We start from the raw sequence: 26,909 nt of genomic DNA on the forward strand, positions 1-26,909 counted from the left end.
GAAGGAGGGGGTGCTGTAGTTTGGGTGCCCTTCTGGGAGACATAAATAGCTCAACCGCCTCACACTGAAGTGCCATGCTCTTCGCTCAACAGGCCTGACAAGCATTATATGGAGTGTTAACAAGTGGCTCTTGGTCCCACATCACAACAGACTTGAGTGAAGCGTTCTATTTACAATAAAAAGCGAATGATAGAAATTTTTAGCAGCATGGATTAAAGATATCTGAGGTTAATTTCATTTCAACATGAATATTACATTAACTTTTTTGCAGTTCTTAATACATGGATGTCTTGTGTCTTCTCTCACCTACCCAGCAGAAAAGGCCATAAGGCGAAGGAAGGGGAGGAACTGCACCTCCCACCTTTCACCCCTATCTCCCTCCCCTCCGTACAGCCTGATGCTATAATAGGACATCACTGCAGCAGATAGTATCCCGGGATTCTTGGCGGGTGCAGCTGGGCAGGCCTGGCAGGATGATGGACACACACACATGGGCCTTAATGGAGGGATGCGCAACACTCCACACATGCCCACACAAATGCACGCATGTACCCGGATGGTTTTACACGCAGCTCGGTAAAGTTTTGGGAAAAGGCTGAGGTAATCCCTTTTCAACCAACCTCTTTCCTCCCGTCTCACTGACATCCACTTCCTGATTTTTATTTTCACAATCAGTTTTACATATCTCGTCTTCTTTTGGCCTCTCAATGCTTAGTGCTTGTTTTTTTTTGTTTTTTTAAAAAAAGAATTTACAAAAACTTCCCTCAGCAAAAAATATTCAGTGTGTGTTTATCTAAAATGTTCAGTTTCCTCACTGAGGTTTGAAATGAAGCCTGTTGTGGGTAGTCTGGTTTCCTGCTCACTAAGTCCCTCTAGTGGACAAACTGAGAACAGCCACCCACTTCCAGCTGCTCTGTACTAAAAATCAGACTTTTTGGTCACTTGCTGTACTTCTCTGGTTTTTGCACAACCTCTCCTTCAACATGCTTTTATCTTGAAGCCACTGAGGACCGTGAGCATTGATCCCAAACGCTGAGGATGCTGTTCCCTGTGCTGAGTAAGGTGGAGCAGAGCTGCGGTTATGTGGCAGACGGCAGACAGGCACATTACTTGCTGCATTAAGATATGCTTTGTTTGTATAATCCATATTCCGAGATGATCTCAACTGATTCTAATTGATTGGGTTATTGATCAGCTCTGTTGCAGGAATTAAAAGCGGAGACGATATTTAAGCGAGGGGGCTGTTTGGGCCCTAAATGCATTTTGGAATCTGGGTCTGGGGGCAGCAAACTTTGGGAGCTGCAGCAAATGTTAAGCAAAAGAACTGTATGTAAGGCCTTTTTTGAGTTCACTGTCTCTGTGTGTCCATGCACAACGACTCCCGGTTTCAGGACATATTTCCCCACATCCGTGCAAAAAAAAAAAAAAAAATTTCATTACTGCAACAAAAGAAGCCCATTAACTGCACTGTAAGAACAGAGTTCAACTGCTGTCCCCCATATTCACCATGTTTGTCTGCTTTTCTGGCCGCTCTCCAGCTAATTTGATATAACAATGCTCCGCGAAACCGCCTCAGGACTTTTTTTAGGTGACAGAAAATTATCAATGATGCCACATGCACAGCTGAATGTCAACATCAACTTGACTTGTTTATGAAATATTAAAGCGGTGAATTATGGGAGCCGCGCAGAACTTAATGATGATCGGAGTCATTACAACTTCAGCATCCTTTGTTTTGGCGAATGATTAAATTCCACAACTGCTGTATTCAATTTTGGAGAGACTGAATGTGTTTTTTCACGTCTTTTGTGCGAGCTGGCTGGAGTCTGTCGTCCACGCCGGTGCATTTAGGGAGAGGAGCTGATTTACGCGGGGATATTGTGTTATCATTAGCCGCCATGTCACTGGGCTTAACATCTTTTGCTCTGTAGCTCTCTTGTGCACTTAAATCAGAATCATTATATTATAAAATATGTTGTTTTTTTTGTTTTTTAAAAAAATAAATAAATAAATTTGGGGGATGAACAGATCCAGCAGAGCACCTGTAAATTATAATGACACAAAAATCATACTTTTAGATTTTTAAATAAATTCCAGCTCAAAAAATAAACTGCAACGGTTTATAATTCTGATCAATGAAATAAAAAATGCTGTCACAGGCCGTGTAAGCGTCACTTTATTGGTATAGTTGTAAGATATTTACAACATGCACACACAATGGTGTTAAAAAAAAATAAAAAAAGAGGATGTGAGTAGTCTGTGTACAACCTGGCATGACTTCTGACATTATCTCCCTCTTCCATGTCACCAGGGTGTCGCCTCATCAATTATTGAACCAGTACTTCATGGTAATACATAATTTCTTATCAATTATTCATGATAATGTGTGTGTAGTTTACTTAATTGTGTTATTGACTATCAAAAGTAATTTCCTGAAAATCCTCAAGGACGCAAATTGAATCAGCCCAACTACTGGTTGTGTGCTCTGCAGTTAAGTATTCTCAGCCCGATCAGCTGTTACTTTATTCAAGAGTCATTGCAGGGAGGAAGAGATATTTAGGAATAATGAATCAACATATATATTGCCCGTGATGAACTGCGGTGTGAAGAGCCCTGAGGTGATGAGAAATTATACTTTTTAAAATGCAAATTCAAGGTTAATAAATAGCATATATCACGTTTAATGGGGTTTATTTAAAAAAAAAATGCTCAGAGAGGAGTGGGGAGGAAGAGGGAGCGTTCCTAAAAGTAAATAAATAATAAGAGTCGCGATTGCTCTCCTCTCCCGGCTTTAAGGGAAGCTGATAAATAATGTATCAGAACAGATGGCTGGAGCGAGAGGCAACAGGAGAGGAACATGAGCGACTACATCTTTAATTGTTTTAAAGAACATGTCACAACAGGACTGGTGTGTTCCTTGTCTGCTGGCGCTACAGATGTGCTAACAGAGTGGAAGGGACAAGTGCCGCTCTGTCACTGCTGTAGCCTGCCTGGGGTTCACACACGAGCGTACTGTAATCTGGCACATGTACACATTGACACTGAAAATGGCTGATTAGTATTAAAGTGCAATCTCACTTTAAAATAATAAAAAAATAAATTAAAAAAATGAGAGACGATTGTTGGAGCCCGCTGCTGACCCTATGGCGTGAACATCATATTGCCAAAACCTTGCAAAACCCTCACCGTCCTTCCATCAGCTCTACACTTACAGTTTACATGCATTAACATTCACATTGTAAGCATCTGTCCTCTCAGAGAAAACAAGAAGAACCGTATGAGGATTATTTAAATTCACATTATCAAGTACGCCTTTCCTGCACACACGTTGCGTCTGTGTTAGTCCATCAAATAGAGTCCACGAGTGCATGAAGACAAATATAGATCCAAAACCACAGTTGTGCTTTTTATGGGGGTCACAAGGCCCCAGTTTTTCAGCATTTCACACAATGATAATTTACCTTCAAATAAATATTTTAATGTTTGCATCCATACAACGTGAAATCAGAAAAAAAGTCTGTCCCCGGCTGTTTCTGGAGTCAGTCAGTAGTTGTGCTTAGTGGCTCATGGGATCAGAGTAGAGTAGTAATAACAGGCACGATCACACAGATTTAAAGTATCAGTACATCCACATTTGTGTCCGGCGCTTCACTTTTTCTCCAGCGGGTCCTTGGAGCAGTGAGGGTGTTTGTCAGAACTGCTGCCCAGCGCTGGCATCTTGGTGGCCGGGATGGGGCTGGAGCTGTCCCCCCCTCTTCCGACAGAGACGGGCACCTCGATGGAGGGACCCAGCGTCGGCCTCACGACCCCGGCCGCGCTCATTCCGACTCCGGACAGGACTCCCACGCCGGCGCTGGGTCCGGTCGCTGCACCGAGGAGGTTGGCAGACTGCAGCACAGCCTCCGAGTGCTCGCGGGCCTTCATGCGCAGGGCGGCTACGCTGGCTGTGCGGTTGCCCTGACAACCGTAGGGTGGCAGGAAGGACAAGCCCATGGGGTCAGAAACACAGCAGGAGCACAAACCATTACCTGGAAGATAACGAAGGAGCGACTCGTGAAAACATTCACAATGTTCATGAACATTATCACCACTTGCCAATTAATAAAACTCATATTTACCTTTCAGTGTGGCGACCTGTGAGAGGGCCTGAGCGTAAGTGGCAGAGTTGAGGAGTGTGCCAGGTATACAAGACGGGAAGAAGGGACCACCGGGACCCACTGTCCTGTTGATACTGGAGAGAACACACGTCTTATTATCAAGAGAAAATGTTTCATCTGAAAATGTATTTTCTAAATAATCTTTGTTTCATATTTGCAGAGTAAGTACACATAATATTTAAGACGTCATCTAGAAGGCTATTTGTTGTTTCTTATTTATTGCCACCAATATGAAAATCTGGTCCAGCATTCTCTACCTGCCACAAACTTCCAATCTCTTCCGGACACCGTTTCTCTACAGTCACAGCCACAACAATCACTGTCTTCTCTCACCTTTGCTGCATCTCCAGCGGTTCTTTCTGTTTCCTGCCCTGGTCCACCGGAGACTGAGAGTTGATGCTGCGAGAGGGGGGAGCGCCCTCACTCATCTGCTCCTTCCCTCCTTCGGGGTCAGAGCTGCCTCGCTCCGTCTTCCTCCACTTTGCTCTGCGGTTCTGAAACCAAACCTGCATTACAAAAAAAAAAAGAAGGAAAAAGAAAGAAGATGTTGAGTAAAATCATATATCTGAACTGGAATGTCACTGCATTTCCTCACACACAAGCAATTAATGAAGCTTTATTTTAAGGTATTAATGTGTCTTCTTATAGATCTCAAACAAACAAATGTAAACTTGATCTTACTCGCAGGTCAAGTGAGGTTAAAACAAATGCTCTATTTGCTTTGTTCTGTGTCTGTCAAACCAGCGCTCTAATTTCCCACAGTCCCTGCCGACTTATCTCCAAAACTTACCCCATCCACACAGCTGAGAACATATAGCCAAGTTGTGGTATCTTAATCGAATGAAGGTCACTGCCTATAACAACATTTAATTGAGCAATTTTTCATTATCATATTTTAATGACTTCCCACTGACAGTTGTGCTGCCCGAGAGAGAGGCAGCTATGATGAAGTCGTTTATTTCCCTATTTAGTGATTGTTTGACAACATCAGATTCGATTAGGACTCGGTTCTAGCAGGCATTAATCATGATGTGTGAATGGAGGTTAGTCGGTGTGCATGTGCTCTGCATCCCTCCTATTGTGCCGGGGCTCTAAATGATGTCAACAGCCAAACAAAACGCATGCATTCATTCGGCATAAAGAAAAGGACAACATCTTGGTGGCAGGACAACAATACAACCAATGGACTTATCTCACCCCTGCACCTTCCAGCTAGAAGTCGCGCCCCCCCACACACACCCATCTCTGAATGGGCTATAATTGCTCCATTAATCTCAATTTGCTGCGTGCTCTTAATGCGGGGGAGGCCCATTGACACTTTACAAAAAGGGGGGCAACAACACTACAACAGAAAGGAAATTTATTTTCTAATAATAATGTAAGTTTAATATCCCTGCATACTGCGGTGGATTCATGTTCAGATTTAATAATAGGAATGTGGTAATCGGATTAGGAGGGGAATAATTTGTTTACAATCCCTAATTTACAGCGCTGGATTCCATTATCAACCCCGCCATTGGGTTTAAGCGATAGTAAGATGACCCTGGGGAACAAAAGGCAAACTATTATATTTCCCACAATTAGATCTGCGCGCACAACAAAACCCAAAAGCAAATCTGGAATGCAGGAAATTACATACAGGACACATAACTTAATTACATCTGGCCAAGTTTATAACAGCGCATATGTGCAGGGCGGGAGCGGAATATAAATTGCCAAATTTAAGGTACGTGTGTATTTGTGTTTTTAGGAGTGTGTGTGTGTGTGACAGAGTCAGAGAGAGAGAGAGAGAGAGAGAGAGAGGAGGAAGAGTTTTTGAGGCTGCATACTTTGCCATCTTTTTTAAAAAAACAAGGGAAAGAGATCTGCGTGGATGATGTATCCCTGCCTCTGAGACGCGGACAAATTAGTGAAGAACATTATCGCCGGTTAATTATGAATGACCGATTAATCAAGCTAATCTAATATTCACCATTATGTTGATGTTATTAAAGTGCATCGCCGGGATGACAGAGTGGCTTAATTTACCCCCATCTCGCATGGTCAAACGTGTCCAGGACACATTACGGTGCTGCGGCCATACCTGCACCCTGGCCTCGGTCAGGTTGATCTTCATGGCCAGCTCCTCCCGGGTGAACACGTCCGGGTAGTGGGTCTGCGCGAAGACAGCCTCCAAAGCCTCCAACTGCATGGAAAGAAAATACCAGTTATACAGTTATGATTAGTTATTGGTATTGATTCATTTATCTGTGCATTTATATTCTTCTTTCTTTCTTTCTTTCTTTCTTATATAGAAAACCTTAAACTTCCTTTTTTTAACATCTGGCAAGGTAACAAACTATACTGCCTGCACAATTTGCTTAATATCAAATTGTCTGCACGTATTTCAAAAAGAAAAGAAAAAAGAAAGGTACACTTGTGCATAGGTTACTCTTTAAAATGACAAATATTAATTTATAGGTGTAACCCTATAATCTTCTATTTTTATTTTGAATTACAGTTGATGTGTTATCAGCCATTGAAAATACCATTTTGTTTGACTGCATTTGTAATTTATAAAAGCAAATGCTCTGCTTATTTTTTAAAAACTTGACCAACTTTTTTAATAATTCATCCTGATTTTATGTGTTTTGTTTTAAGTGAAATTTCAGATAGGCCTATTTCTTGTTGTCTATATATATGTTTTTATATATGTATCCTGGTAAATTAATTACCTGTTGCAAAGTAAATGTTGTTCTGTTTCTTCGCTGTTTCCTGCGTAGGAATCCATCGTCAAAATCAGCCGGAGCGTGGTTCCCAAAACCTCCTGAATTCACTGAAAGAAAAAAAGTGGATAAAAGAGAATTAAATAATATAATCAAATGTGTAATGGGAGGTTTATTATTCCTTGTTAGTTAAATTAATCATTTAGTAAATGATAAAACAAAAGTTGGATTTAAAAAAAAAAAAAGTTAATGCAGTCAAATATAAATACAGGCCAAAGCAGGTGTATTTTCCATTTCCATTAGTTGCATGAAACATTGATGTTGGGAGTATGAGGGGAACCGTGACGGACTAAGAGCCATGACACCCAACATCTGTGCCCGGGACAAAACGCCCCCTCTGCCCCGGGGCCAAACCACCAGCGCTTCTCACCAAAACAGCCAGCAGATTGACACAGCAGTGCAGAGGGGAAAATCACACTTAACCCTTTACTCCCACCTTTTGAATCCGTGGAAAAAAAAAAGATTAAATGGGATTCATCGCTTTAATCTGAAGAATTTACAGAGATGCGTAAAAAAAAAGGCAACGATCTGAAATTACATTTTCAAGGATGCCTGCTTTAGTAGGTCAGACTGACGATTAAACTTTTTAACACAAGATCACTTTTTTTTTTCTTTATGGTTTAAAATATTAACAAAAAACAATTATATAAAATAGCTTAGAAAAAAAATGAACTCTGGCCTGTGCTCGGGTATCCAACAACACACACTCTGTGCGCAAAAGTGCGATGCGTAAACATCACAAAACTCCACAGACTCCAGCATTACAAGAGAGAAATAATTTGTTTGCAATTACCGAAACCCATGAAAAAAAATCCAAGACAGAAAACTTACATGTGTTGGAGCGACAGCACTCTCCATCTAGCTGAGGCGGACAGTGAAAGTAGAACATCCTGGCGCGTCTCGGTCTCACGAAACTGAACCTGGAACACAGACAAAAGTTTCAGCCCGGCGTTTGAGATCGGCTACAAAACCTATAGAGTGACTCGGATCTGCGGTGGACGAATTAAGACGTTAAATAGTCCTAGGAAGAGCAGGTGAGACATTCAAAGTTGATGTGAGGGAGCCTCCTACCTGCAGTGAAGATGCTGATGTGAGTGAGTTCGCGCTCTGGAGAGAAGTGGCTGCTGCACTTCCACTGACTCTCTGACTCTCTGTCTGGGAGTGTCCAGATCTCCCTCTTCCTCTCGCCCCCCTGTCTTTCTCTCCCGCGCACACGCGCACACACACACACACACTCACACACACACACACACACACACACACACGCATCTACACCACACTCACATCGCTCTCCCTCTGTTTCTCTCTGGGAGTGTCCAGATGTCTCTATAACTGTATAACTGTCTACAGAGTGTTAAGGCTTTCAGCTAGTGTCGCAGAATCTCACGCCTAATTGGTCCTAATCGGATTATCACGGCTTTGTCTCTCTCACCCCCAACCCCTGGTGTGTGCGTGTGTGTATGTGTGTGTGTCAGAGAAAGACTGAAAGACGGAAAGAGGGGAAGAGGGAAAAGGGGAAACATGGCCAGGGTGGCAAACGGCAGCTCTGCTCTGGTGCCAAAAAAATTCATCACAAGTGATTGTTATTCCAGAGTCAAGCATATTCCCCAACCATAAACATGCACACATACCCGCTGCACTTTTTATTTGGTTATTTCATATATTAAAAAAAGGAGGATGACTGCTTTTGGGTTTTAGATTGACTGTCGGGTGGGTTAATTGCTCGTCAGGGTGTGTTAGGGGGTCCACTTTACAAGGGGTTGCGCATGTAGAACACTCACAAGGCCAAATTTTTGATTTTGTTCACAGCAAGGGGTCCTGCGATTTATTTCGCTTCCTCAGATAAATGATCTGCTGCGGGACCCTTTCAATTAGTTTTAAAGCGCATCTGGGACGGCAGAGCGCAGACGCCATGCGTCTCTGAGGTGGAGGCAAAATGAGGCTTCGAGAAGCAGCTGAAATTTAGAAGAGGAGTGCGGGATTGGACTAAACCACATAAAGTGCAGAAAATCCCTTCTAATGGCGCGTAATTGGTTCTGTAATATCATTACAGGCGGATAATGGCCAGTTACAGGGCCCCGCGCTATTAAGGGTTTCCCTGGCGTGCAGCGTTTATGTTATTAAAGGGGGAATATAATGATATTTTAGTTATTAAATGCGCGTAATTAATTTATGCACCACTGAAAATAAAGTTGTTATTATGACCTCGGCGAGGTGCGTGGAGAAAATTGAAATCAAATAACGGTTGATAACTTTATCCCAATATTTGGTCTAGACAACTCTGACAAGAGTGCAGGCCTAAAGTGTGTCTCTCCTTCCTGTCAGCGCCTTTCCTCTCCATCCTCTGATGATTGCTTAAATGACTAAATGAAATTACTCTCCCATCTCTGCTGGTAGAGACAATTTTTTTTACAAATAAACTTTAACTAGGTTTGCAGATTATGCGTTCCCTGTTCAGGCCAACATAGTTAACAGCCATCTACAGGGCAACATTTCAGGACCTTGGTCAGCACCATGCTTCATTTACACTAAAGTACAACTCTGATGGCCTCTGATCTAAAATTGCATCAAATGTAAATATATTATTTCAAACTCTTAAAATGTACCACGCTTTTTTCAATATGGTACATTTTAAAAGCCTTAAAATCTGCCAGGTTCCACATGGTCCATTGTTTACATATTTTTAAATCAGGTCAGTAGGTCTTTTGTTATACTTCAGTGTACGTTTCAGACAAGCAATGCAGAATAAAAACAGTAACAATAACATATGCAAGACAATTCAACATCTTTATTTTTTTTTTATAAAACAAAAAAGCTAATTGACTATTTTTTCCCCATTTCAGTTTCCTCATTCCCCTACAGTACAGTATGCAGGAAAGTCAGTCATTACAAAATCTACCAAATCCTATTGGATGTTCTTACTAACAAAATGACACATTGATGCATCTTACAAAATGTTAGGTTTGTGTACACATATCTGAGTATGTATTTACCGGAGTTACTTCCATGAAACCTTCAGTAAAGAAAAGCAAATAAATTCAAGTATGACCAGGTAGAAACAACATTGAACAGAGACGGAAGCAACCGCGATCATGCTTGAACAGACAAGCACAAAACTCAAACCAATTTATATTACAGATGAAATAAATGAGACACAGTAAAAGAGATCATCCTTTCAAGTCAGAGTTAACTGATAACTGTATGGCTTTATCAGCTAACTCGCTATAGTGCCACAAAATGGCTTTCGTATTATTTGGCCCTTCCATAACAAACTGTAATATTTGATCTAATGTGTTTTGGAGATCTCAATTTGACAACAAAAGTAACAAAACAAAGATATTGACAGACTCAGCTGACACATTCAAATATGATTCACAGGTGACTTTCACTCAGCGAAAGCTCTCCTTCAATCGCCACATGCCCTCTTGACCAGACGTCCTATGAAAGTCACAGATGCTCCTGAGCAGCTCTCTGAAGACGGGCGCCTGCTCCTTGGTCAGTCGTGGTTTGAAATACTCCAGCACCTCCTGGGTGGTGGCCTGCCCATCCACGTTCGCCTGGAAGGCGACGAAGTTGCGCAGATCCACCAGCAGGTCGTCATGCTCAGTGGGCGGAGCAGGAGGGAGGCTTGTTCCTGGCGCTCCAGAGCCGCCCTCCTCCTCCTCGTCTTCTTCTGCTGCTGCTTCCTCTCTCTGGCTGGAGGGCACGTTGAGGTGATTACGGGCTCTCATCTTAGCCAGCAGAGAGGAGGAGGAGAGGGGGGCGGAGTTTGAGTCACTCTCTGGCCCCTCCCCACTAAAAAGAGCTCCCGAACCAGGTTTCTTCGACACAGACTTCTTTATAATAGCAGCATCCTAAATAGAGAAATCAATTAATATACACAACACGGAAAGACAATGAACAAATATACGCCATATCTATAGTGTGGTATAATTTCATAAGAACACAGGCGTTACCTTGCATTTGCTTGGAGTGGGGGCAGACTGAACTGCAGGCTCAACTAAGAGAGAATTCTTCTTTTGTCCAAAACGTTTCCTGAGACAAAAGTGAAAAAAAAATGAGCTACGTTTTTGATATATGAGACTAGCGAAGCTCTAAACAAACCCAGTGTCAGTGTGGGACTACGTACTTAGCAGATGGAGGAGGTCTATTGTAGGGGAGTCTGCACTGCTGTCGAGAAACCTTAAGAGCTTTAAGGGCATCTTTAGCCACCCTGTTGGCCTCTGCCTCCACAAGAACATAGTCAGGGTTGGAGGACTCCATGATGGTGTCGTGCTGCATCACACTGTGGATACCTGAAGGAGACAACCAAAGATGAGACAAAACAAGCTTACCATTTTACAACATTCACACAAAAGGAAAAAAAAAGTCTGGGAATTGAGCACAAAAAACCTACCTGACTTCTTGAAGAGCTTCGCCAAGACGTAATCGTCAGATTTTTTCCCATTCTCTGTTGCATTGTCGTCGTCCTCTGCCTTCTTATAGGTCCTTTTCTTTATCAAATGAGAAATGCGGTGGCCTTCAAATCGCACATCCCGGGAGTGTTTGCGTTTCTTACGCTTGTCCGGGTCAGCTGAGTCACAGTGCTTCCTCTTCTCCCTGTGTTTCTGAGGGCTAATCAGGGTGGAGTCTTTATCTCGGTGCTGGCGACAGCTCGTTGAGTTTTGCACTGCTGCCATGGCTGGATCCCATTCTGTATTATTTTGTCCTGTATGCTGTACATTTGCTGAAATATTTGGCACTACATTTACATTATTTTGGTTGGTGCTTTCAATGTCCGTAGGGACATTTGGTTTATCCTGAGAGATTTTACTGCATAGAGAGGTGTTTCCATCTCCTACTAAAGGAATGTCTGTTGAGGAGTGTGTGTGGTCGGTACCCGTGTCATTACAGTTTACTGAGGAGCGTTTATGTGTATGTCTACCATTGTTTTCTATGTGTGCTGACCTTGGCCTTTCGGGTTTCTTAGGTGCTTTGACATCAGAGCCTGTACCTGTTTGAGGATGATAACCAAACTTGTCAGGTGAATTATTTCCAAAGACGTTCAAGTCATCTATTACTGGTAGGAATAAAAAAGACAAACAAAAGGAAAAACTACATACCTGCAAATATGGCACTGGTCTCTGTTCCCTGATCTCCATCAGGATTAGACAAAGTAAAGAGCTCATATATATCATTAGACTTGAAGAACCGTCTTTGTTTGGGATCCTTAAGAACACGATTGGTGAGAAACTGCTTGAAGATTTGCCTGAATTACAACAAATATAAAACACAATTAGACACCCGTATGTAATTTGCTATTTTAAACCAGCAGGCAATCCCGATCCTCAATCACTGCAGAGTAGTTTGGCTGATGGATGAGAAAATTAGTTAACCTCACTACAGTATGTATCAAAATAGAATCCCTGCAGTTTTTCCACCTTGCTTTTTGAAAGCACTTTACAGAGACAAACCAAACAGAGCAACAGTTTCAAGTCCTCAATTGGCCATTTAATAATGCAGGAAAGCGTTTCAATTACTGAGAACTAGGATAGTGCAAGTAGTTATACAGAAGTGATGCAAGCCGTAACACTTGTCATTACCAATATCCATGAATGTGTGAAGCCAGTGGTAAAAAAGCTCCAATGAAAGACTGAGCAAGAGGAAGGAGTAAAGCCAAACGATGCTTTTTAATTTGATTCTATAATTGTAAAGAAGTGGTTACAGACAAATGTAAAAAAAAAAAAAGCTCTTTCCTGACCTGTGGTAGATTTTCTCTTCAATGGTCCCTGCAGTCAGCAGCCTATAGATTGTTACTTGCTGCTTCTGACCGATCCTCCACGCTCGTTCCCGAGCCTACGAAGAACATAATACATTCAATTAAATGATTAAAGGCATTGAAGAAAGAAAGGAAGGAAGCGCTCCGTTTTTAATAAGTAGTTTTGTCAAATAAAGCAGCTTTAAGTAAGACTCACACGAGGATGCGAATCATAAATGTTTTATTTGAATTATCCCGTGTGTGTCTGTCTAACCTGAGTGTCAGTACTGGGGTTCCAGTCTGGATCATAAATGATGACTCGGTTGGCTCCAGTCAGATTGACTCCCAGACCTCCGACTTTAGTGGTCAACAAGAAGATAAAAATGGATTGGTCCTGCAACAAAGAAAAGCAATGGCAAAAATGTCGGTGATTCACAAACGTCGTGTCCGCAGTTATACACACCTTTTGATAATCACTTTGGGATGTAATTATACATGATTAGTTAAAGTGTTACATTTAATAATATGCGTGTAGTGACATCTCCTATTCACTATAATTGAACCTTATTTAAAGACAATAAAATAGCTTTACATAAACAATTCTCAGCAGTAGAGATTAAATCCTAAAAATAATCATGATACATTTTCAAGATACAAATTCAAGCTTTAATGCTTACACATTCCACACACAGAAAATAGGGTAGGATCCACTTTGAACAACAGATTGTCATCAATTAGCGTTTCCACCTCAGGGTGACTGGGGTTCCACTGAAGCATTTTGTCCCTCAGGACGGGATTTTTCATGGGAAACACTCAGAGCCATTAGGGATGACTAATCCTTACCTCGTTGTAGCGAGCGATGAGTGGCTGCCGCGAAGCTATCGTGGTCGTGCCGTCCATTTTCAGGTACGAGTAGTTTTTCTCTCTCACAAACACCTCGAAGATGTCCAGCATCTGGAATGGAGGGAGACGATGAAGTCATCAGAGAGACACAGAAAAGGCATAGATATGGAGAGAAAGAGGGGCTGAGGTCTGGATTATCTCTAAAAGGATTAGGGCAGATTAATATTACATGGACAGAGATACCGACAGGGAGGGTCTCAGGTTCCCTCTGAGGTATAATCTCATTGGTATTGACTGCAACAGCTGGGGCCTCTATCACATATACACACTCTCTCACTTGTGCACCGCTCTCTCTGTCACACACACACATACAGACACATGGCTCGCAGGTAGACAGCAGGAAACACTATACATAGAAGTGGCATCACAATGGGAAGAAACGACATTAGCACTAAGCGTTCGCAAAGATTGTAAAAATATATTTTGGCAACTTTTTTCACGAAGCGATCAGAAAGTCGGAGCAGCGTGTTCCTAACCTGTCTAGACTGCGTGAAGAGCAGCACCCTGTGGCCCTGTTTGAACCAGAGACGCAGCAGTGACTCCACCACTATCAGCTTCCCAGAGCGTTTCCAAAAGCCAAATTGTTCCTCTTCAGTTAGCTGGCCCTCTGGGATTCCTCTCAGCATCCGGGGCCCGCCGGAGAAAAGGTCCGGGTGGTTACAGATTTTGCGCAGCGCTATCAAACCCGAGAAAACCTAAACGGCACAAAACGCAAAAGGAACAAAGGTTCTTAGGCTGTTTCCTTAATGAATACACTTGGTGACAAAACTGGTGTAAAACAGTAAATTTAACCGTGTTCCACCTTTAAACAAATAAACACATTTACTTTAGTCCACAAGAATGAGTTACATAATTTATTTACGGACAATAAAGGCTGTTTCTTGACGAAGGCCCAACGGTCACTGCATTAGTAATGGTGGTTAATGGATGGAGACTGACCACTGAATTACGTCTATGAAAGTGTGTGTGTGTGTGTGTGTGTGTGTGTGTGTGTCTGGTCAGTGGTCACCCCTGGCTCTCCAACCACGTCCATTTGGTCAGTGGTGATAAATGGTATTTCTCTCAAGGGTTTGGCTAATGTGAGAGGAACATAACCTCCTTAAAATGAGCGTCTTAAAGAAAATCAAGCTGTTAGGGGTTTAACAAAATGTACATGGCAAATTCCACAGCTGCCACTTCAAGTTGGTGACCTTTGATAGGACAAGAGATCCTAAAAATACACATAAATACACTGTGAATGAGAGCGATGAACATAAATTCATCAGTTAAGTGGCTAACTAACAAATAGAGTCTTGTTCCTGGAAGTCTTCTCCTCAACCAAGAGCTCATACGAGTGCAACATAAAACACTGTGAGAGAGAGGCTTACATGCATGTCCCCGTTTAGTATTTGGTAGACCTCTTTGGAATCCAAGAAGCTCTGATACACCTGCCGCTGATCGTCGGTTAATCTGCAAAACAGAACCTACACACAAACAGAGGGCAGAGTAAGAGTGTGTAATGAGCACTGAACATCCACTTTAAAGCCCCTTGATGAAGTGAAGTGCGTGAAAAGAGAAATTAGAGGGAAGCTATGTGTTTTTTGAAGCCAGCCCTGTCCTGAGGGACTGGCTTAATGAGCTGAAGTGGACCGAGGAGTCAACCAGCGTCAGCCGCGAGGACAGACCAGAGACCGGCCACCTTAATGAATACCTGCTCCTTTTACTTTACTAGGACTTTATTAGCTGGCTTCACCTGACAAGGGCAATGCACATTCATCAAATACTCCTTAGACGTGGCACACAGAGTCACATCCAATCAGATAAACATCTCCCCTGTTAAGAGATCTAGATGTTAGAGGCGGTTCAATACACAGACAGAGCGGGGTCAAATGCCTCAGAGTATGATGAATACCTGTTCATTTTTGTCAGGCAGGGAGAGGTTGGCCTTGACGTCTGCCTTCATTCTTCTGAGCAGGTAAGGATTTATGGTGTCCCTCAGCACACATGCACACTTAAACGCTGTCTGGACCTGAAAATACACAACAGTTACACCTTTTAGGGCAGACAATCTGCTTTACAACAAAAACAGCCTTAAATTCAGCGAATCAAATAAACACATCAACGCTTCGGCGTACATGAGACATGACTGTCGTTTAGCCCTTCCTCTGCTCTCTCATCACCTCCCTCATGTTGCTGTCCCTCTCAGCACTATGAGCCATTAAACATTGATCAGAGTGCTGTTGGTCTCGTGGGACAGAGCCCTCCTCTTTCATCAGCACTACTGGCCAGCACCATTGGAAATAGAGGGGGAGTTTGAAAAACACTCGGTCCCACCCCACACTAGAAGCCCCACTGCAAATGGCCTGCTACACCTTATCTAGAGTTGGTGTTAAGAGCCAGTTAGCCTTTTAAACATTAACTCACTGGGGGTCCACAGAGGGATCAAAGACACCCTGGGCAAAGCTGGAGGGGACAATAACACGGTGGGATTTAGGATTCAATGAACTGAGCGGAAAAGGAGGAGAGGAGGGCAGCAGATGATCCAGAGATCTCGGCACAAGCTGCTGAGTGGATTCACACGGGCGTGTAAAAGCATGCCTTAGTAATGGATCCCACATCCACATGCGCGGAAAGCCACACCCCAAACACATACATTTTTACATACTGTACATCCAGCTGTACACACACTTTATGAATCATTCGAGGGCATGGTTTGCAACTCTGAGAATTTCGAGAAGAGGATAAAGCAGCAGAGCTCTGCCCTCTCTGACCATTTAATAACATTAATAATTAGTAAAGGTTTTTATTATCGACAGCGGAAGAAGCATCAATAGCCGGCTTAAATAATTAAATCTATACAGTCAGTGGGTTATTAACGATTGAACACTAATGACAAAGGGCTACAATTTAGCCCACTAGCTCTCTACTTTAGCCTCTCCCTCTCTCACACACAAGGGATGGACTGAAGTTCCTTTGCATGGACCAACATTATCCTGCACTACACTTAATGGCTCTGTTGTTCCACTTTCGCTCCTTTTAAACCTGCTTCCATCTAGCTCTCCAAACGTGTGCATACATGCATGTATGTGACCGTATGTGTTTTTCAAAAGCCCCTTGAGTACATCACGATCACCGCTGCCTCCATTTGTTACAGCTGCAGGTTTACTTTTACAGCTGATGGATAAAGCGACTACTTATTGGAATACAATTACCAGTTGCAGTTAAAAGTTCACAAACAGAATTTAAACTGATCTAACTGCACATTTGTGTGTGTTCATGTACCTGTACAGGTGAGGCATTGCTGTATCCTCCCATGGTAATTGGCACAGAGAACTGCTCCATGAAAACAGGCAATGTCCCCAGTTTTCCGGGGAAGACGAAGTCAAAAAGAGACCACAGCTCCTTCAAATTGTTCTGCATAGGAGAGCCTGACAGGATGAACCTGTGAGGGGTGCGAAACTAGAGAAGAGACAAGGCAAATGTTAGTCATGTTACGATACTACGCATCTTGTCAGCTGTGTTGAGATTCTCTGTGAACTTCAAACAACTCAAACCGAGTGGCTCGTGTTGGAGTTGGAGCTAATAAATGTTAAACAGCAGTTTTACTAAAATCGCTTCAACACAGAAAATAGAGAAGACTTCTGAGTAGGCGGTTTGCAGAAGGCAGAAAGAGGGAGAATTACATGTGCTTGTCCTGCCACTGGGAAGCTATGTGCAGTTACATTTTTGGAGAGGTGTACGGCATATGGTGCAGAACTATGGCAGAGAAAGAGCGTGAACAATACCTGTTTGCACGCAGTAGTAACTCCAGCATTTGGATTCCTAATCTTATGGCCCTCGTCCAGTATAATGTAGTGCCAGTCGTAGCGCTGTAGGGAGTCCTGCATTTGTCTCACAGCTGAGTATGAGGTGATCAGGATACCATGGCAGGCTGCTATTTCTGGAATCAGCTTTTCCTGCAACATAGAAAAACACACAGGCCTCAGTCAGTTTTTTCATCAGTGCAATTATTTCAGACAGTTTCCAAATAGGGCAACTCTTACAATGTGAAAGAGGGGTAAAGGTTCAGAGGTGCCAGTGAATTAACAGCTCTCTAGTGCCCCCCAGAGGCAAAGAAGAACTTCCTAGCTAATTAAAAATGTGAAGATTGTACAAACACACACGCAAATACTCATTTACCTTTTTGCTGTTGAAGGAGCCAGTTTCATGCAGAACTGCCACTCTGAAAGGAGGCCACCAGGTGTGAAACTCCTTCACCCACTGGTGCATGACTGTGGCTGGACACACAATGACGGTCGGACCCAGACCAGCATACCTACAACCAAAACACACGCACAACAGAGACACGTTTAATCCCAAACCCGTGATTAAGAAGGGTAAACAAAGCAACTTGGTTTAATTAAGTTTGGATAACCTCAGCAAATTTTATTACCAAATTAAAGTCATCATTTCTATAGAAAATAATAGAAAATAAAGGCCGTTCCCAATGAAGAAACAAATAAAAATATGCTTGGCTTGCATGTGCAGTGTGCTCAGGCATGAGAGAAGAAGCCAAGTGCACATGTACAACAACCCAACAGAATGATCCAATTACATAGTCTTCTCCTGCTTCTCAACTCAATCTCCGAGCCTAACAAATGAGTCAAGGAGAGTGCATGGAGATATCCTCAGCTCCTCTGTGAAGATTTACAAGAACTTCGTCAAACACACACACACAGACACACACACAAAGATACACTAATGGGCTGGTATGAACCTCTGCCTGGTGGAAGCTATTGATACTGGGCCATAATTGAGTTTGCAAGCAATCAATTTGTGGGCGTCTATAGTAGACAGAGTATTGACCATCAGGGAAGCTCCACCTACTAAATGCACGAGAGTTGTTCGTTCAGTAAAACCAGATTACCACCAACACTCCTTCATTTTTGTGTGTGGCTGATTATTTTGTCCCACACCTGCTCCACCCTCACCTCATGAGTCTGAAATTCATAAAGTGTTCATAAAGGCAGTCGAGCACACCCTTCTCAAACACACACACATGCACAGAGTGTCAGTGTTTTCTCTGATGTCTGCAGTAAGAAAGTGAAGAGTCTGATAATTGAAACATGTTTAATAATTCAGACGAACACTCTCAAGCAGAAATCCCCCTAATCAAATATTCATACCATACAGACACACAGTCTCTGGACACAGTTTGTGTGTTAGTGTGTGTGTGTGTGTGTATATATACCTGTAGTTGGACCCTCTTGTCCTCAGTTTGCTGTAGCTCAGTCCAGCCAGAAAGCAGATGACCTGGATGGTTTTACCCAATCCCATCTCGTCTCCCAGGATGCCACCTGCCTGCTGACAGTGGAGTTCCCACATCCAACGCACACCTGTCTGCTGGTACCTGAAAATATTATATACATTTATGCAGAAATTTCAAACACCTTAACGTGATAGCGACTATGGACATCTAAATATAAACACGTGGTGGCCTGGCAAATCACACTGTATTTCAACTGAAACCTGGTGCGGTTAGAATCCACACTACTCGAGTGTCACAGTAAATTATATATTCAATAGGACCTAGATGAATGACGAATCGCGTGCAGTTATGAGGAATTATGACTGCACTAGCCAAACACAAGTCAATATTAATACCATTAGTAAATCAACAGAAAGAAAGCACACTGTAAGTGGTGACAAAGATGACATTTTGATAAAGACATGGCTAGCCAATGAGCATACAAGGTGTAATGAAGAGATGAAATCAGTTAAGCCTGATGTGCATCTCCCCAGAAATGTAACTACACTTCATGACAAGAAAGACTGAAATGCCTTTTCTCATTCATGTCTCTCAGTGACCAGACAAGCACAGAAAATTCTCCCTCCTTCTGACTCCTACAAACCATCTACTCAGGTGTCTTCTCTCTTTTCTGTGTTGCAGTGCTTTCAGTAAAAGTAACTTTCGTTCAACATTTATTTGCTCCAACTCCAACACAAGCCACTCAGTTCCAGTTGTGTGAAGTACACAGAGAACCTCAACACACCCGAGGGTCTGCCAACTAGCGTTTTAGCAGCATAATTACAAAAACATCCAAACAAAACAAGGCCTACACAAGCGCACACATGTAAATGTTTAAACTGGCAACTGCATAGGCTCTGCATAGATACATTGCAGGAGTATAAACCAAGTTTGACAGAATGGCTCAACAAACCTTTATTTATGAATCAAGCAGAACTCAAAGCAACAGACGGGCGAAATGTTTTTTAACAATGACAACCAGTGACCTATAGCAGCAGTGAACAAATTTATGGCTTACCGATCAAATAACCTTTGATTCATTATTACAACTGAATAACCAGGACAAAAGTCTTTCAGAGCAGTGGGTGAAATGCAGAGCAAAGCACACAGGTAATTTTTAATAATCTTTTTATGGCTGTTTGTGCCTTTATCACATCCTCAGTAGATAAAAGACGCTTAAGAACATCTCTATCTCCATTAACGTCTTACATTAAACTTACTTGTAAAGTTTTTTCCAAATGAAACCAGGAACTTTGAAGCCTTCGTCAAACTCTGCATCGCTGTCATCCGTAAGCTCTTCACCCATTTCTCTCCTCTCCTCCCTTTCTCGAAGACGCTGCCGCTTCCATCTCCTAGTAAGAATATGAATAAATGCAGATGGAGAGTTACCACACATTGATAGTAAAATGGATTTCTCTGTTTTAGAGAAAATAATTTGGGGGAATCAATTTATATATGTGAGAACAGAAACTGTTGAGCTAGAAGGCAAAGAAAAAGCCAAGCTTTATCTTTCATCAAGACAGAAATAATACCTTAATGTTGATATACATGTTAAATTAAGAGGATTTTTTGAGCCAACCAGAATGATATATAGTGAATATTGTTGTCTCATGTTGTCTCCGTGTATTAGACACCAATCTATACAGGGTGTAGCTGCCACCTTATGTTGCCGGAAAAGGTCCAGCTACACTAATGCCTAAACAGGATAAGTGGACACAGAGAACAAATAGATGGATGTTCCATTTGAACCTCTTGCACTCAGTGATTTATTTCAAGACTTGTCCACACAGGTGTATGTAAAGCAAATGTTTTGAGTATTTCCCTGGAGCGGTGGAACATCTACAGCAAAAAGGGAAATGTAAAGGAGAACAGTTTTAATAGTGCAGGCGAGAGGGCAGTTAGAGGCACAGTCGTCGCACAGCAAATGAAGATTGATACAGACAATTAGTAGTGCGAGTTCCCCAGAAAGGTGTGAGGTGTAGAGGATAAGAATCCATCTTCATTTGGGCCTGGTCCTGTCACCCTGCCATGAAACTGGTCCTTTAGCTGGGCCTGGGAGACCACACTCTCTAATTAAGTCAAGACTAAGCATTGGTTCAGTTAATTACACTTTTCTGCCCCCGCTCCACCCCCCCACCATACTACAAATACCGCCCACTCTAATAATATCATTCCTCGTATAAGCTAGCCTCACCATCCGTCCATGCCGCGTCTATGCTGTTGAATTGACATTCAGTCACTACAGTGCAGAAAAAAGGACACATGCCAACACAATTTATTTGGCAGCTATAAATATGAAATCTCATTAGGGCTGCTCTTCCATTAATTTGAGCATTAGAGTGAGTGAATGTATAAAACCATGTGCAGGAGGATAATTAGGCCAGTGTGAGAGCAGAGAGAGAGAAGAAGAGCAGGGAGTGAATTTGCTTAGTCAAGAAACAGCTGCCAATCTCATCTGGGATTAACTCTGTTTCTGCACTATGTAGCCAGCAAAACCTAACTGCTTTTCTCCTTAAGTGAAAGGAATAACAATAGCGCATTTGCACCGCTGCCATTACAAATGTGATGCAAAGTAAAAAGCTCAACGTGGTGTTTGTTGAGCACGTCATTTGCAGCCGTGGATTTCTGCATGGTCTTCAGAGGATGGAAACTTTTTACACCTTTACATCCAAACATAAAGTTTACAGCAGCATGTATTTTTACAGTACATGGTCGTACCTTATTCGTTGCCTGTAGAACTCCAGATCTCCATCGTCTTTATTTTTATCTTTATCTTTAGCCTTGACATCTTTCTCTTCCTCCGAACTCTCAGGGTAGTATTCATCCTCACTGTCATTTTTCTTGACTTTCTTCCTCCCTCTTCCTTCAGTTTTTCTCTTGTATGGTCTTAACTCATACTCTTCATCCTCCTCCTCCCCAAAGCCCTCTTCCATGGCTTCTCTCGCCTCTTGGTCAGGATCTATTCCTTCATCACTGGGCAGGTATTCTGACCCATCGCTGTCTGTCTCCTCTCCTTCAGCGTGACGTTTTCTCTTTAGCTTTAGGAGCTGTGGCTCAGTCTTGGGCCGAGCCTTAGGATGGGCCTTCAGGGCAGTGATCTGCAGCTTTCGCATACGCTTCTTCAGTTTTTTATCCTTGGAAGAGGAAGGAGTTCGTTTGATTCCCCCCTTGGACTTGTCATTAGGGCTGAGTCCTGAGCCTCTCTTCTTCTTTAGAAGAGGGGCTTTCTTCCTCTCAGTAGCCAACTTGGCCTGGTCTGCCAAGTACTCGTCGAAGGCAGAGTTCTCAGCAAGCATCAACTTCCGAGGCTCCTTCTTTACTTCCTGCTGGATTCGGGTTCCAAAGGGAGTCATGTGACCTTTCCTGATAAGCTCCTCCCATTCTGTCTCTTGGGCTGGCATGAGCATGCTGCCCAGTGTTGACGGTCCGGCCTCTGGCATAAAACACACAAATACAGGATTATCTCATCATGAGTAACAATATGGAACAATGCTGGAAAAAGATGGGTTGTTGCAACTCTAGTCGCAGATGTGTAAACTTTTAGAATACATTCTTATAACTGCAGCAAATGACTGTAGGTTTTGTGTCGTTTTCTGTAACAAAACTACAGACAGATTTTTGGTGTTGTGCATCACAGTTATATTTTCACATCATTTCATGGTATTCACTTCTGGAATGAAAGTAAATTGGTCTCAAGGGCCGTTCCAGGACAGCGAAAAGACGATACAACACTAAATGTAACATAGCCGTCACAATGAAAGGACAGGAGGACAGTTCTGTGTGTTTGTGTGTGTTGCCCATCCAATTTGTATCCGATCATTTCAAATACAACGTAACGCCCTAACGTATCCTTTTTGGTGACCATGACAGAAACTGGTATTATTGAGTTCAATGGGTTTCAGTTTTGAACAAGACCCTGGTTTCTGACTTCTGTTTCTGTGCCGATTACAAACGCTTACAGTTGCTAAGTATACACCATTTTAAGTCAGTACATTGAAAAATAAGCACAAATTTAAAGTGAATACACCTCACCTTCCTCTCCATCGTCCTCTGCCAGAAGCTCAGCTTCCACCCTTAGAGCGTCCTCTCCTCCCAGAATGGCCTGAAGACGCCTCTGTTTGGCTCTAACTTTCTTTAGCTGTTTCTCCTGAATTAAAAGATTCATCACTGTCACTACCGGCATTATGTAATTATAACATCATTATCTAAGCCATATTGTTTTAATTTGAAGGCTCGTCACATGTGGTATTTTACCTTATTTTCTTTCTGACGTTTGACAGATTCAATCTTCCTGCTGATGTCTTTGCTGGAGGCTGCATAAGGGGACAGCTGCTCAATAATCTTGTTGACATGTTTTAGAGACGCTGTAACGGACCTGAAACACAAACCATCAAAAGCATAGAGAGATTTATCAGCTACTATAATGTTTTTGGTTATTTTAAGGTAACTTTTGCTTTCGAGGTAACTTTTCACCCTAATCTAACTTAATGATCTGAGACTTTTACAGAAAACTCTTGATTCAACTGAGTAGTTTAAATTGTGTTGTGAATGTTTCTCTTATTTTGACAACATCATTTAGTTAGTGGGTTAGGTTAAATAACAGAGACTACTTTGCATTAAATTTAATTCAGTTTAACAGCACCACAAACTAAATGCTCCAGAATGATCATACAGTTGAATTACCATCTTTCTGATGTAGTTTCAACATAAACAGAGCATTATAACAGTCATAATTGGATTTAGTGCAGGACATTAGAACAATTCTTTTTCGTTAGTGTACCTACTGGCAAGAGAGTGAACACCATCCAACTTTATAACACTGAAATTACTACAAATAATGAACAAACTGGTTGAAATACTTTCCCATGAACACTTCGACCAAACACAGATATGTTTTTTGATAATCTCTTTACCTGAGATCATCCAGCACAGACTCGTACTCCTTCTCAGCCTCAACTTTAGCAGACGCCTGACTGGCCTCCTGGATTGCCTCGTCCACTTGCTGCAAAACTCCTTGCTCGAGGACGTCCTGGTCGTACACGGCCACACCGAGGCCTTGGAGTTCATCAGCTCCAGAACTGGCAGACGCTGCTTGGATGCGCTGTCTGTTGATGTGCAGCAAGGCTCCAGACCTCTTGCCAGCTAAACGCACAACACGTTTCAATGCATTAAGCGACTTAGTGTTTGTTATGATACATTTTTAAGCGATTTAATGTCTCTCTCTCGGTGTGTGTTGCATAGCTCACCACTGTTGCTCTCCCCTGGTCCAGTGTTGGCAGGATAGGCTGCTGCAGCCTCAGAGCCCTGGCTGTTTTCAGGGAAAGTGCAGACTGCTGAGCCCCCCATAGCTCCATCCTCCTCTGTCCCCCCCGGGGTAAGAGCAGCACTCGCCGGGCTGGAGAGAGAGGAGGACACCTGGTCCTCTGTACCGTCTACAGGCATAGTGATGCAGCTGCCAACACAGTCAGTGGGTCATTCACATCATTAAAACTCATTTAAACCACTGTCTCATCTAAACTCTACAAATAAAAAATGTTTAATGTTAATTAAATATAGGTTTAGTGTTTGTCCTATCAAGTTAAAGGCGAATTTTCTTCAGCAGCGTTATGTAATAAACACTAGCTCACAGCGTTCGCTCACTAAACATAAACGGTTGACTGATTTTTAAGCAAATTTATCATGTGAAGGGGTAAAATGTGAAAGGAGGAAGTGGCTGTATACGACGCCCGTGTTATCCAAGCAATTTACTGCAAAACGTAATAAAATAAAAGGTTATGACAGCGGCATAAAGTCGAAAGAAACGTCAAATTCTCTCACAGCCGTCCATTGTTTACGTGGCTAGGCTAACCCGCTAAGCTAACAGCGAGCCGCACATCATCAGCTGTTCACAGCTCTGGGGACCAGCAGCACTTCGGCTTCTTTCACACTAAACAGTTCATTCATACGATGTTATCCCGTGTTGTCCGTGCTGTCTGAACGGAAATGTGTACATTAAAACCACATGTCAGAGCGACAACGACAGAAATTACTTACACAGCGTGCCGTTACACAACATCACTGGCTTGGTTTATGTCATGTTGCATTCCAAGCCTCCTCTTGACTTCCGGCTTCTGTTCAGCGATTTACTTGTTGAACAGCGCCCTCTGCTGGTCCACAGCTGCAGGAGGTATTAGTCTCTAGGTGGCGCCACAACTCCACTTATTTTAGTGGAAAACTTCACCTTGGAAGAACTTCACTGAAATGTGCTAGTCTGGACCACATTTTCACATGTTGCGTTTATTTTGAACCGGTATCAACTCAGAGCAGGTCCAGCCAAACCTTGCATAAAAAGTTCTGGCTTGAAACTTTACATTTCTGTTCCTCTGAGCATCATTAATCCCATTCAATGTAACTGTTTTTTAATAAAGGTTTGGAAAGCCTCTACTTCATGGTTGTCACAGACGTGTATGCTGCCAAGTATTTGCATCTCAGAGGAAGTTTATTTCCAGTATCTTGCAAAAATAAATGAAGGATTTAATTAAAATACCCCCTCTGCCTTGCGCTGTGGTGCCTGAGCAAAAGCCAGCACATTTTCCAAGTTGTTATTTGTGTAAATAAACATATCTATATATGGGTGGATTTTGCTGTCACCCTTGGCTCGTTGGAAAATGGAGACACTGGTCTGTTTGATTTGCTTAAATGTGGGTCACCTTTAGTGGAGCCTCTCTAGAGACAGTTGGAGGGGATTTGAGTTTAAAACACACTGGACCGAAAGGGAAATATGTCACAGTAAGACCTTGTAGTTTAATTAGAAGAGGAGTAGCAGTGTACAGAGCTCTGATCAGGTAGCTCACAGACACAGTGTGTTCTTTGTTGGTTTTCCTCTGGGAATTAAAGACCCACAGATAGGAATAAGTCAAATAAACTATCAAGCGCCTGATGAATCACCTACGATGGGAAATATCCTGACACATTCACACAATGTTGTGACTGCAAGGTTGAGCTAAACAGAGGAATGTAAACCTCCTTTCTGTCTTTCCCATCTGTATTTAACTTGCACTTTATCTCAGGAGGAGATTATGGCTGCGAATATATTTTCTGCACATCATAATTTAGATAAAGTTCACCTGGTTAAAGTTGTAAGTTGATAGACCACAATAAGCTCACAGAATTGAGTGGGTGGCAAATCTGTTCATCTTAACTTTATGCATCCATGTGTTGGCATATAAATCCTGCTTCTTTGTATGCAAGGCGTTTGCAGATTTATAGGTGTTAGGAGGGTATGGTGCTGCTGTGCTGCTTTGCTTCGTGACAGTAGAATAACAAGCTGAGCAAGATTTAAAAACAGAGCGTTATAGGTTTAAGTTTACATGTGCAAAGCTTGGTGGATTTTCCTTCCAGAGCTTTTGTGTCAACTTATTTATGGTTTCACAACATGCTGTTTGTCAAAGGTTTAGGGGGGTAAGAAGACTGCACTTCCACAAGTGATCCTTGCTCCATACTCTGTCGTCCCTGTATGCTGGTGGAGTATGATGTTGTCATTCATCAGTTATCTCCTCCGCACTGTCCTCCTCTTTCTGATAATGGGTGTTTAAGCCTGTATGGCCTTCATCAGTTGTCTGGGACCAGATGAATGATTTGAGGATGAAATCATTTTGTGAGATAAGAGGGCAGAATTTCGTTAGAAGATTTATTTATTTATTTGCATTTAGCATTGTCTACAAGTTGGTACAAAATGGCCCCAGTGTATTAAAGAAATCCTAAATGTGTTGAAAACCTGTGTTGTCTTATTGCTGCCTTTGATTACAGTAAACAGTTGAGGGAGAGTCTGCAGCGAGCCCACAACAAATCTCTCTGTTGTGAAAAACAAAACATCTTGATATACCAGGACCTCGATGTTGATGTGATTATGTAGGTTAACCGCACCCCCCACTCACGTGTTTGTATCTTCAAGAATACTTATTTTTCTAAAATGCTCTTGTTTTGTGGTTTGTGCTCCAGTTAAAAAAAAAAAAAAAAGTGAAATGTGAGCATTTTATGTGGTCATTTCCCCGGTCGTAACTTGAATGTACAATTTCAGAGGAGTCATACGGGTGGTGCTG

At 42.4% G+C, this 26,909-nt stretch overlaps 2 protein-coding genes across 2 annotated transcripts; both read right to left on the minus strand.

Moving 5' to 3' along the window:
* Positions 1-3,581: 3,581 nt before the first annotated feature.
* Positions 3,582-7,891, minus strand: drgx (dorsal root ganglia homeobox). The gene is made up of 6 exons (XM_084561503.1): positions 7,754-7,891; positions 6,872-6,972; positions 6,241-6,342; positions 4,491-4,663; positions 4,119-4,231; positions 3,582-4,028 (listed from the first exon to the last, which is right to left on the minus strand). The coding sequence occupies exons 1-6, from the start codon at positions 7,809-7,811 to the stop codon at positions 3,649-3,651; spliced, it is 927 nt and encodes a 308-aa protein (XP_084417629.1). The 5' UTR covers positions 7,812-7,891; the 3' UTR covers positions 3,582-3,648.
* A 1,789-nt stretch (positions 7,892-9,680) lies between these two features.
* On the minus strand, positions 9,681-25,756 carry ercc6 (excision repair cross-complementation group 6). Its single transcript, XM_084561649.1, has 22 exons — positions 24,862-25,756; positions 24,075-24,280; positions 23,742-23,970; positions 23,083-23,203; positions 22,861-22,975; positions 21,547-22,261; positions 20,049-20,180; positions 18,772-18,930; positions 17,721-17,856; positions 17,327-17,497; positions 16,824-17,000; positions 15,454-15,570; positions 14,930-15,025; positions 14,039-14,257; positions 13,503-13,613; positions 12,934-13,053; positions 12,663-12,757; positions 12,025-12,170; positions 11,319-11,915; positions 11,052-11,217; positions 10,879-10,957; positions 9,681-10,776 (listed from the first exon to the last, which is right to left on the minus strand). Exons 2-22 carry the CDS (start codon positions 24,268-24,270, stop codon positions 10,312-10,314), a joined length of 4,362 nt encoding a protein of 1,453 aa, XP_084417775.1. The 5' UTR covers positions 24,271-24,280; positions 24,862-25,756; the 3' UTR covers positions 9,681-10,311.
* Between the last annotated feature and the right edge of the window lie 1,153 nt (positions 25,757-26,909).

The sequence above is a fragment of the Chelon labrosus genome, assembly GCF_963514085.1.
Source record: "Chelon labrosus genome assembly, chromosome: 15".
In the NCBI taxonomy this organism is placed as follows: Eukaryota; Metazoa; Chordata; class Actinopteri; order Mugiliformes; family Mugilidae; genus Chelon; species Chelon labrosus.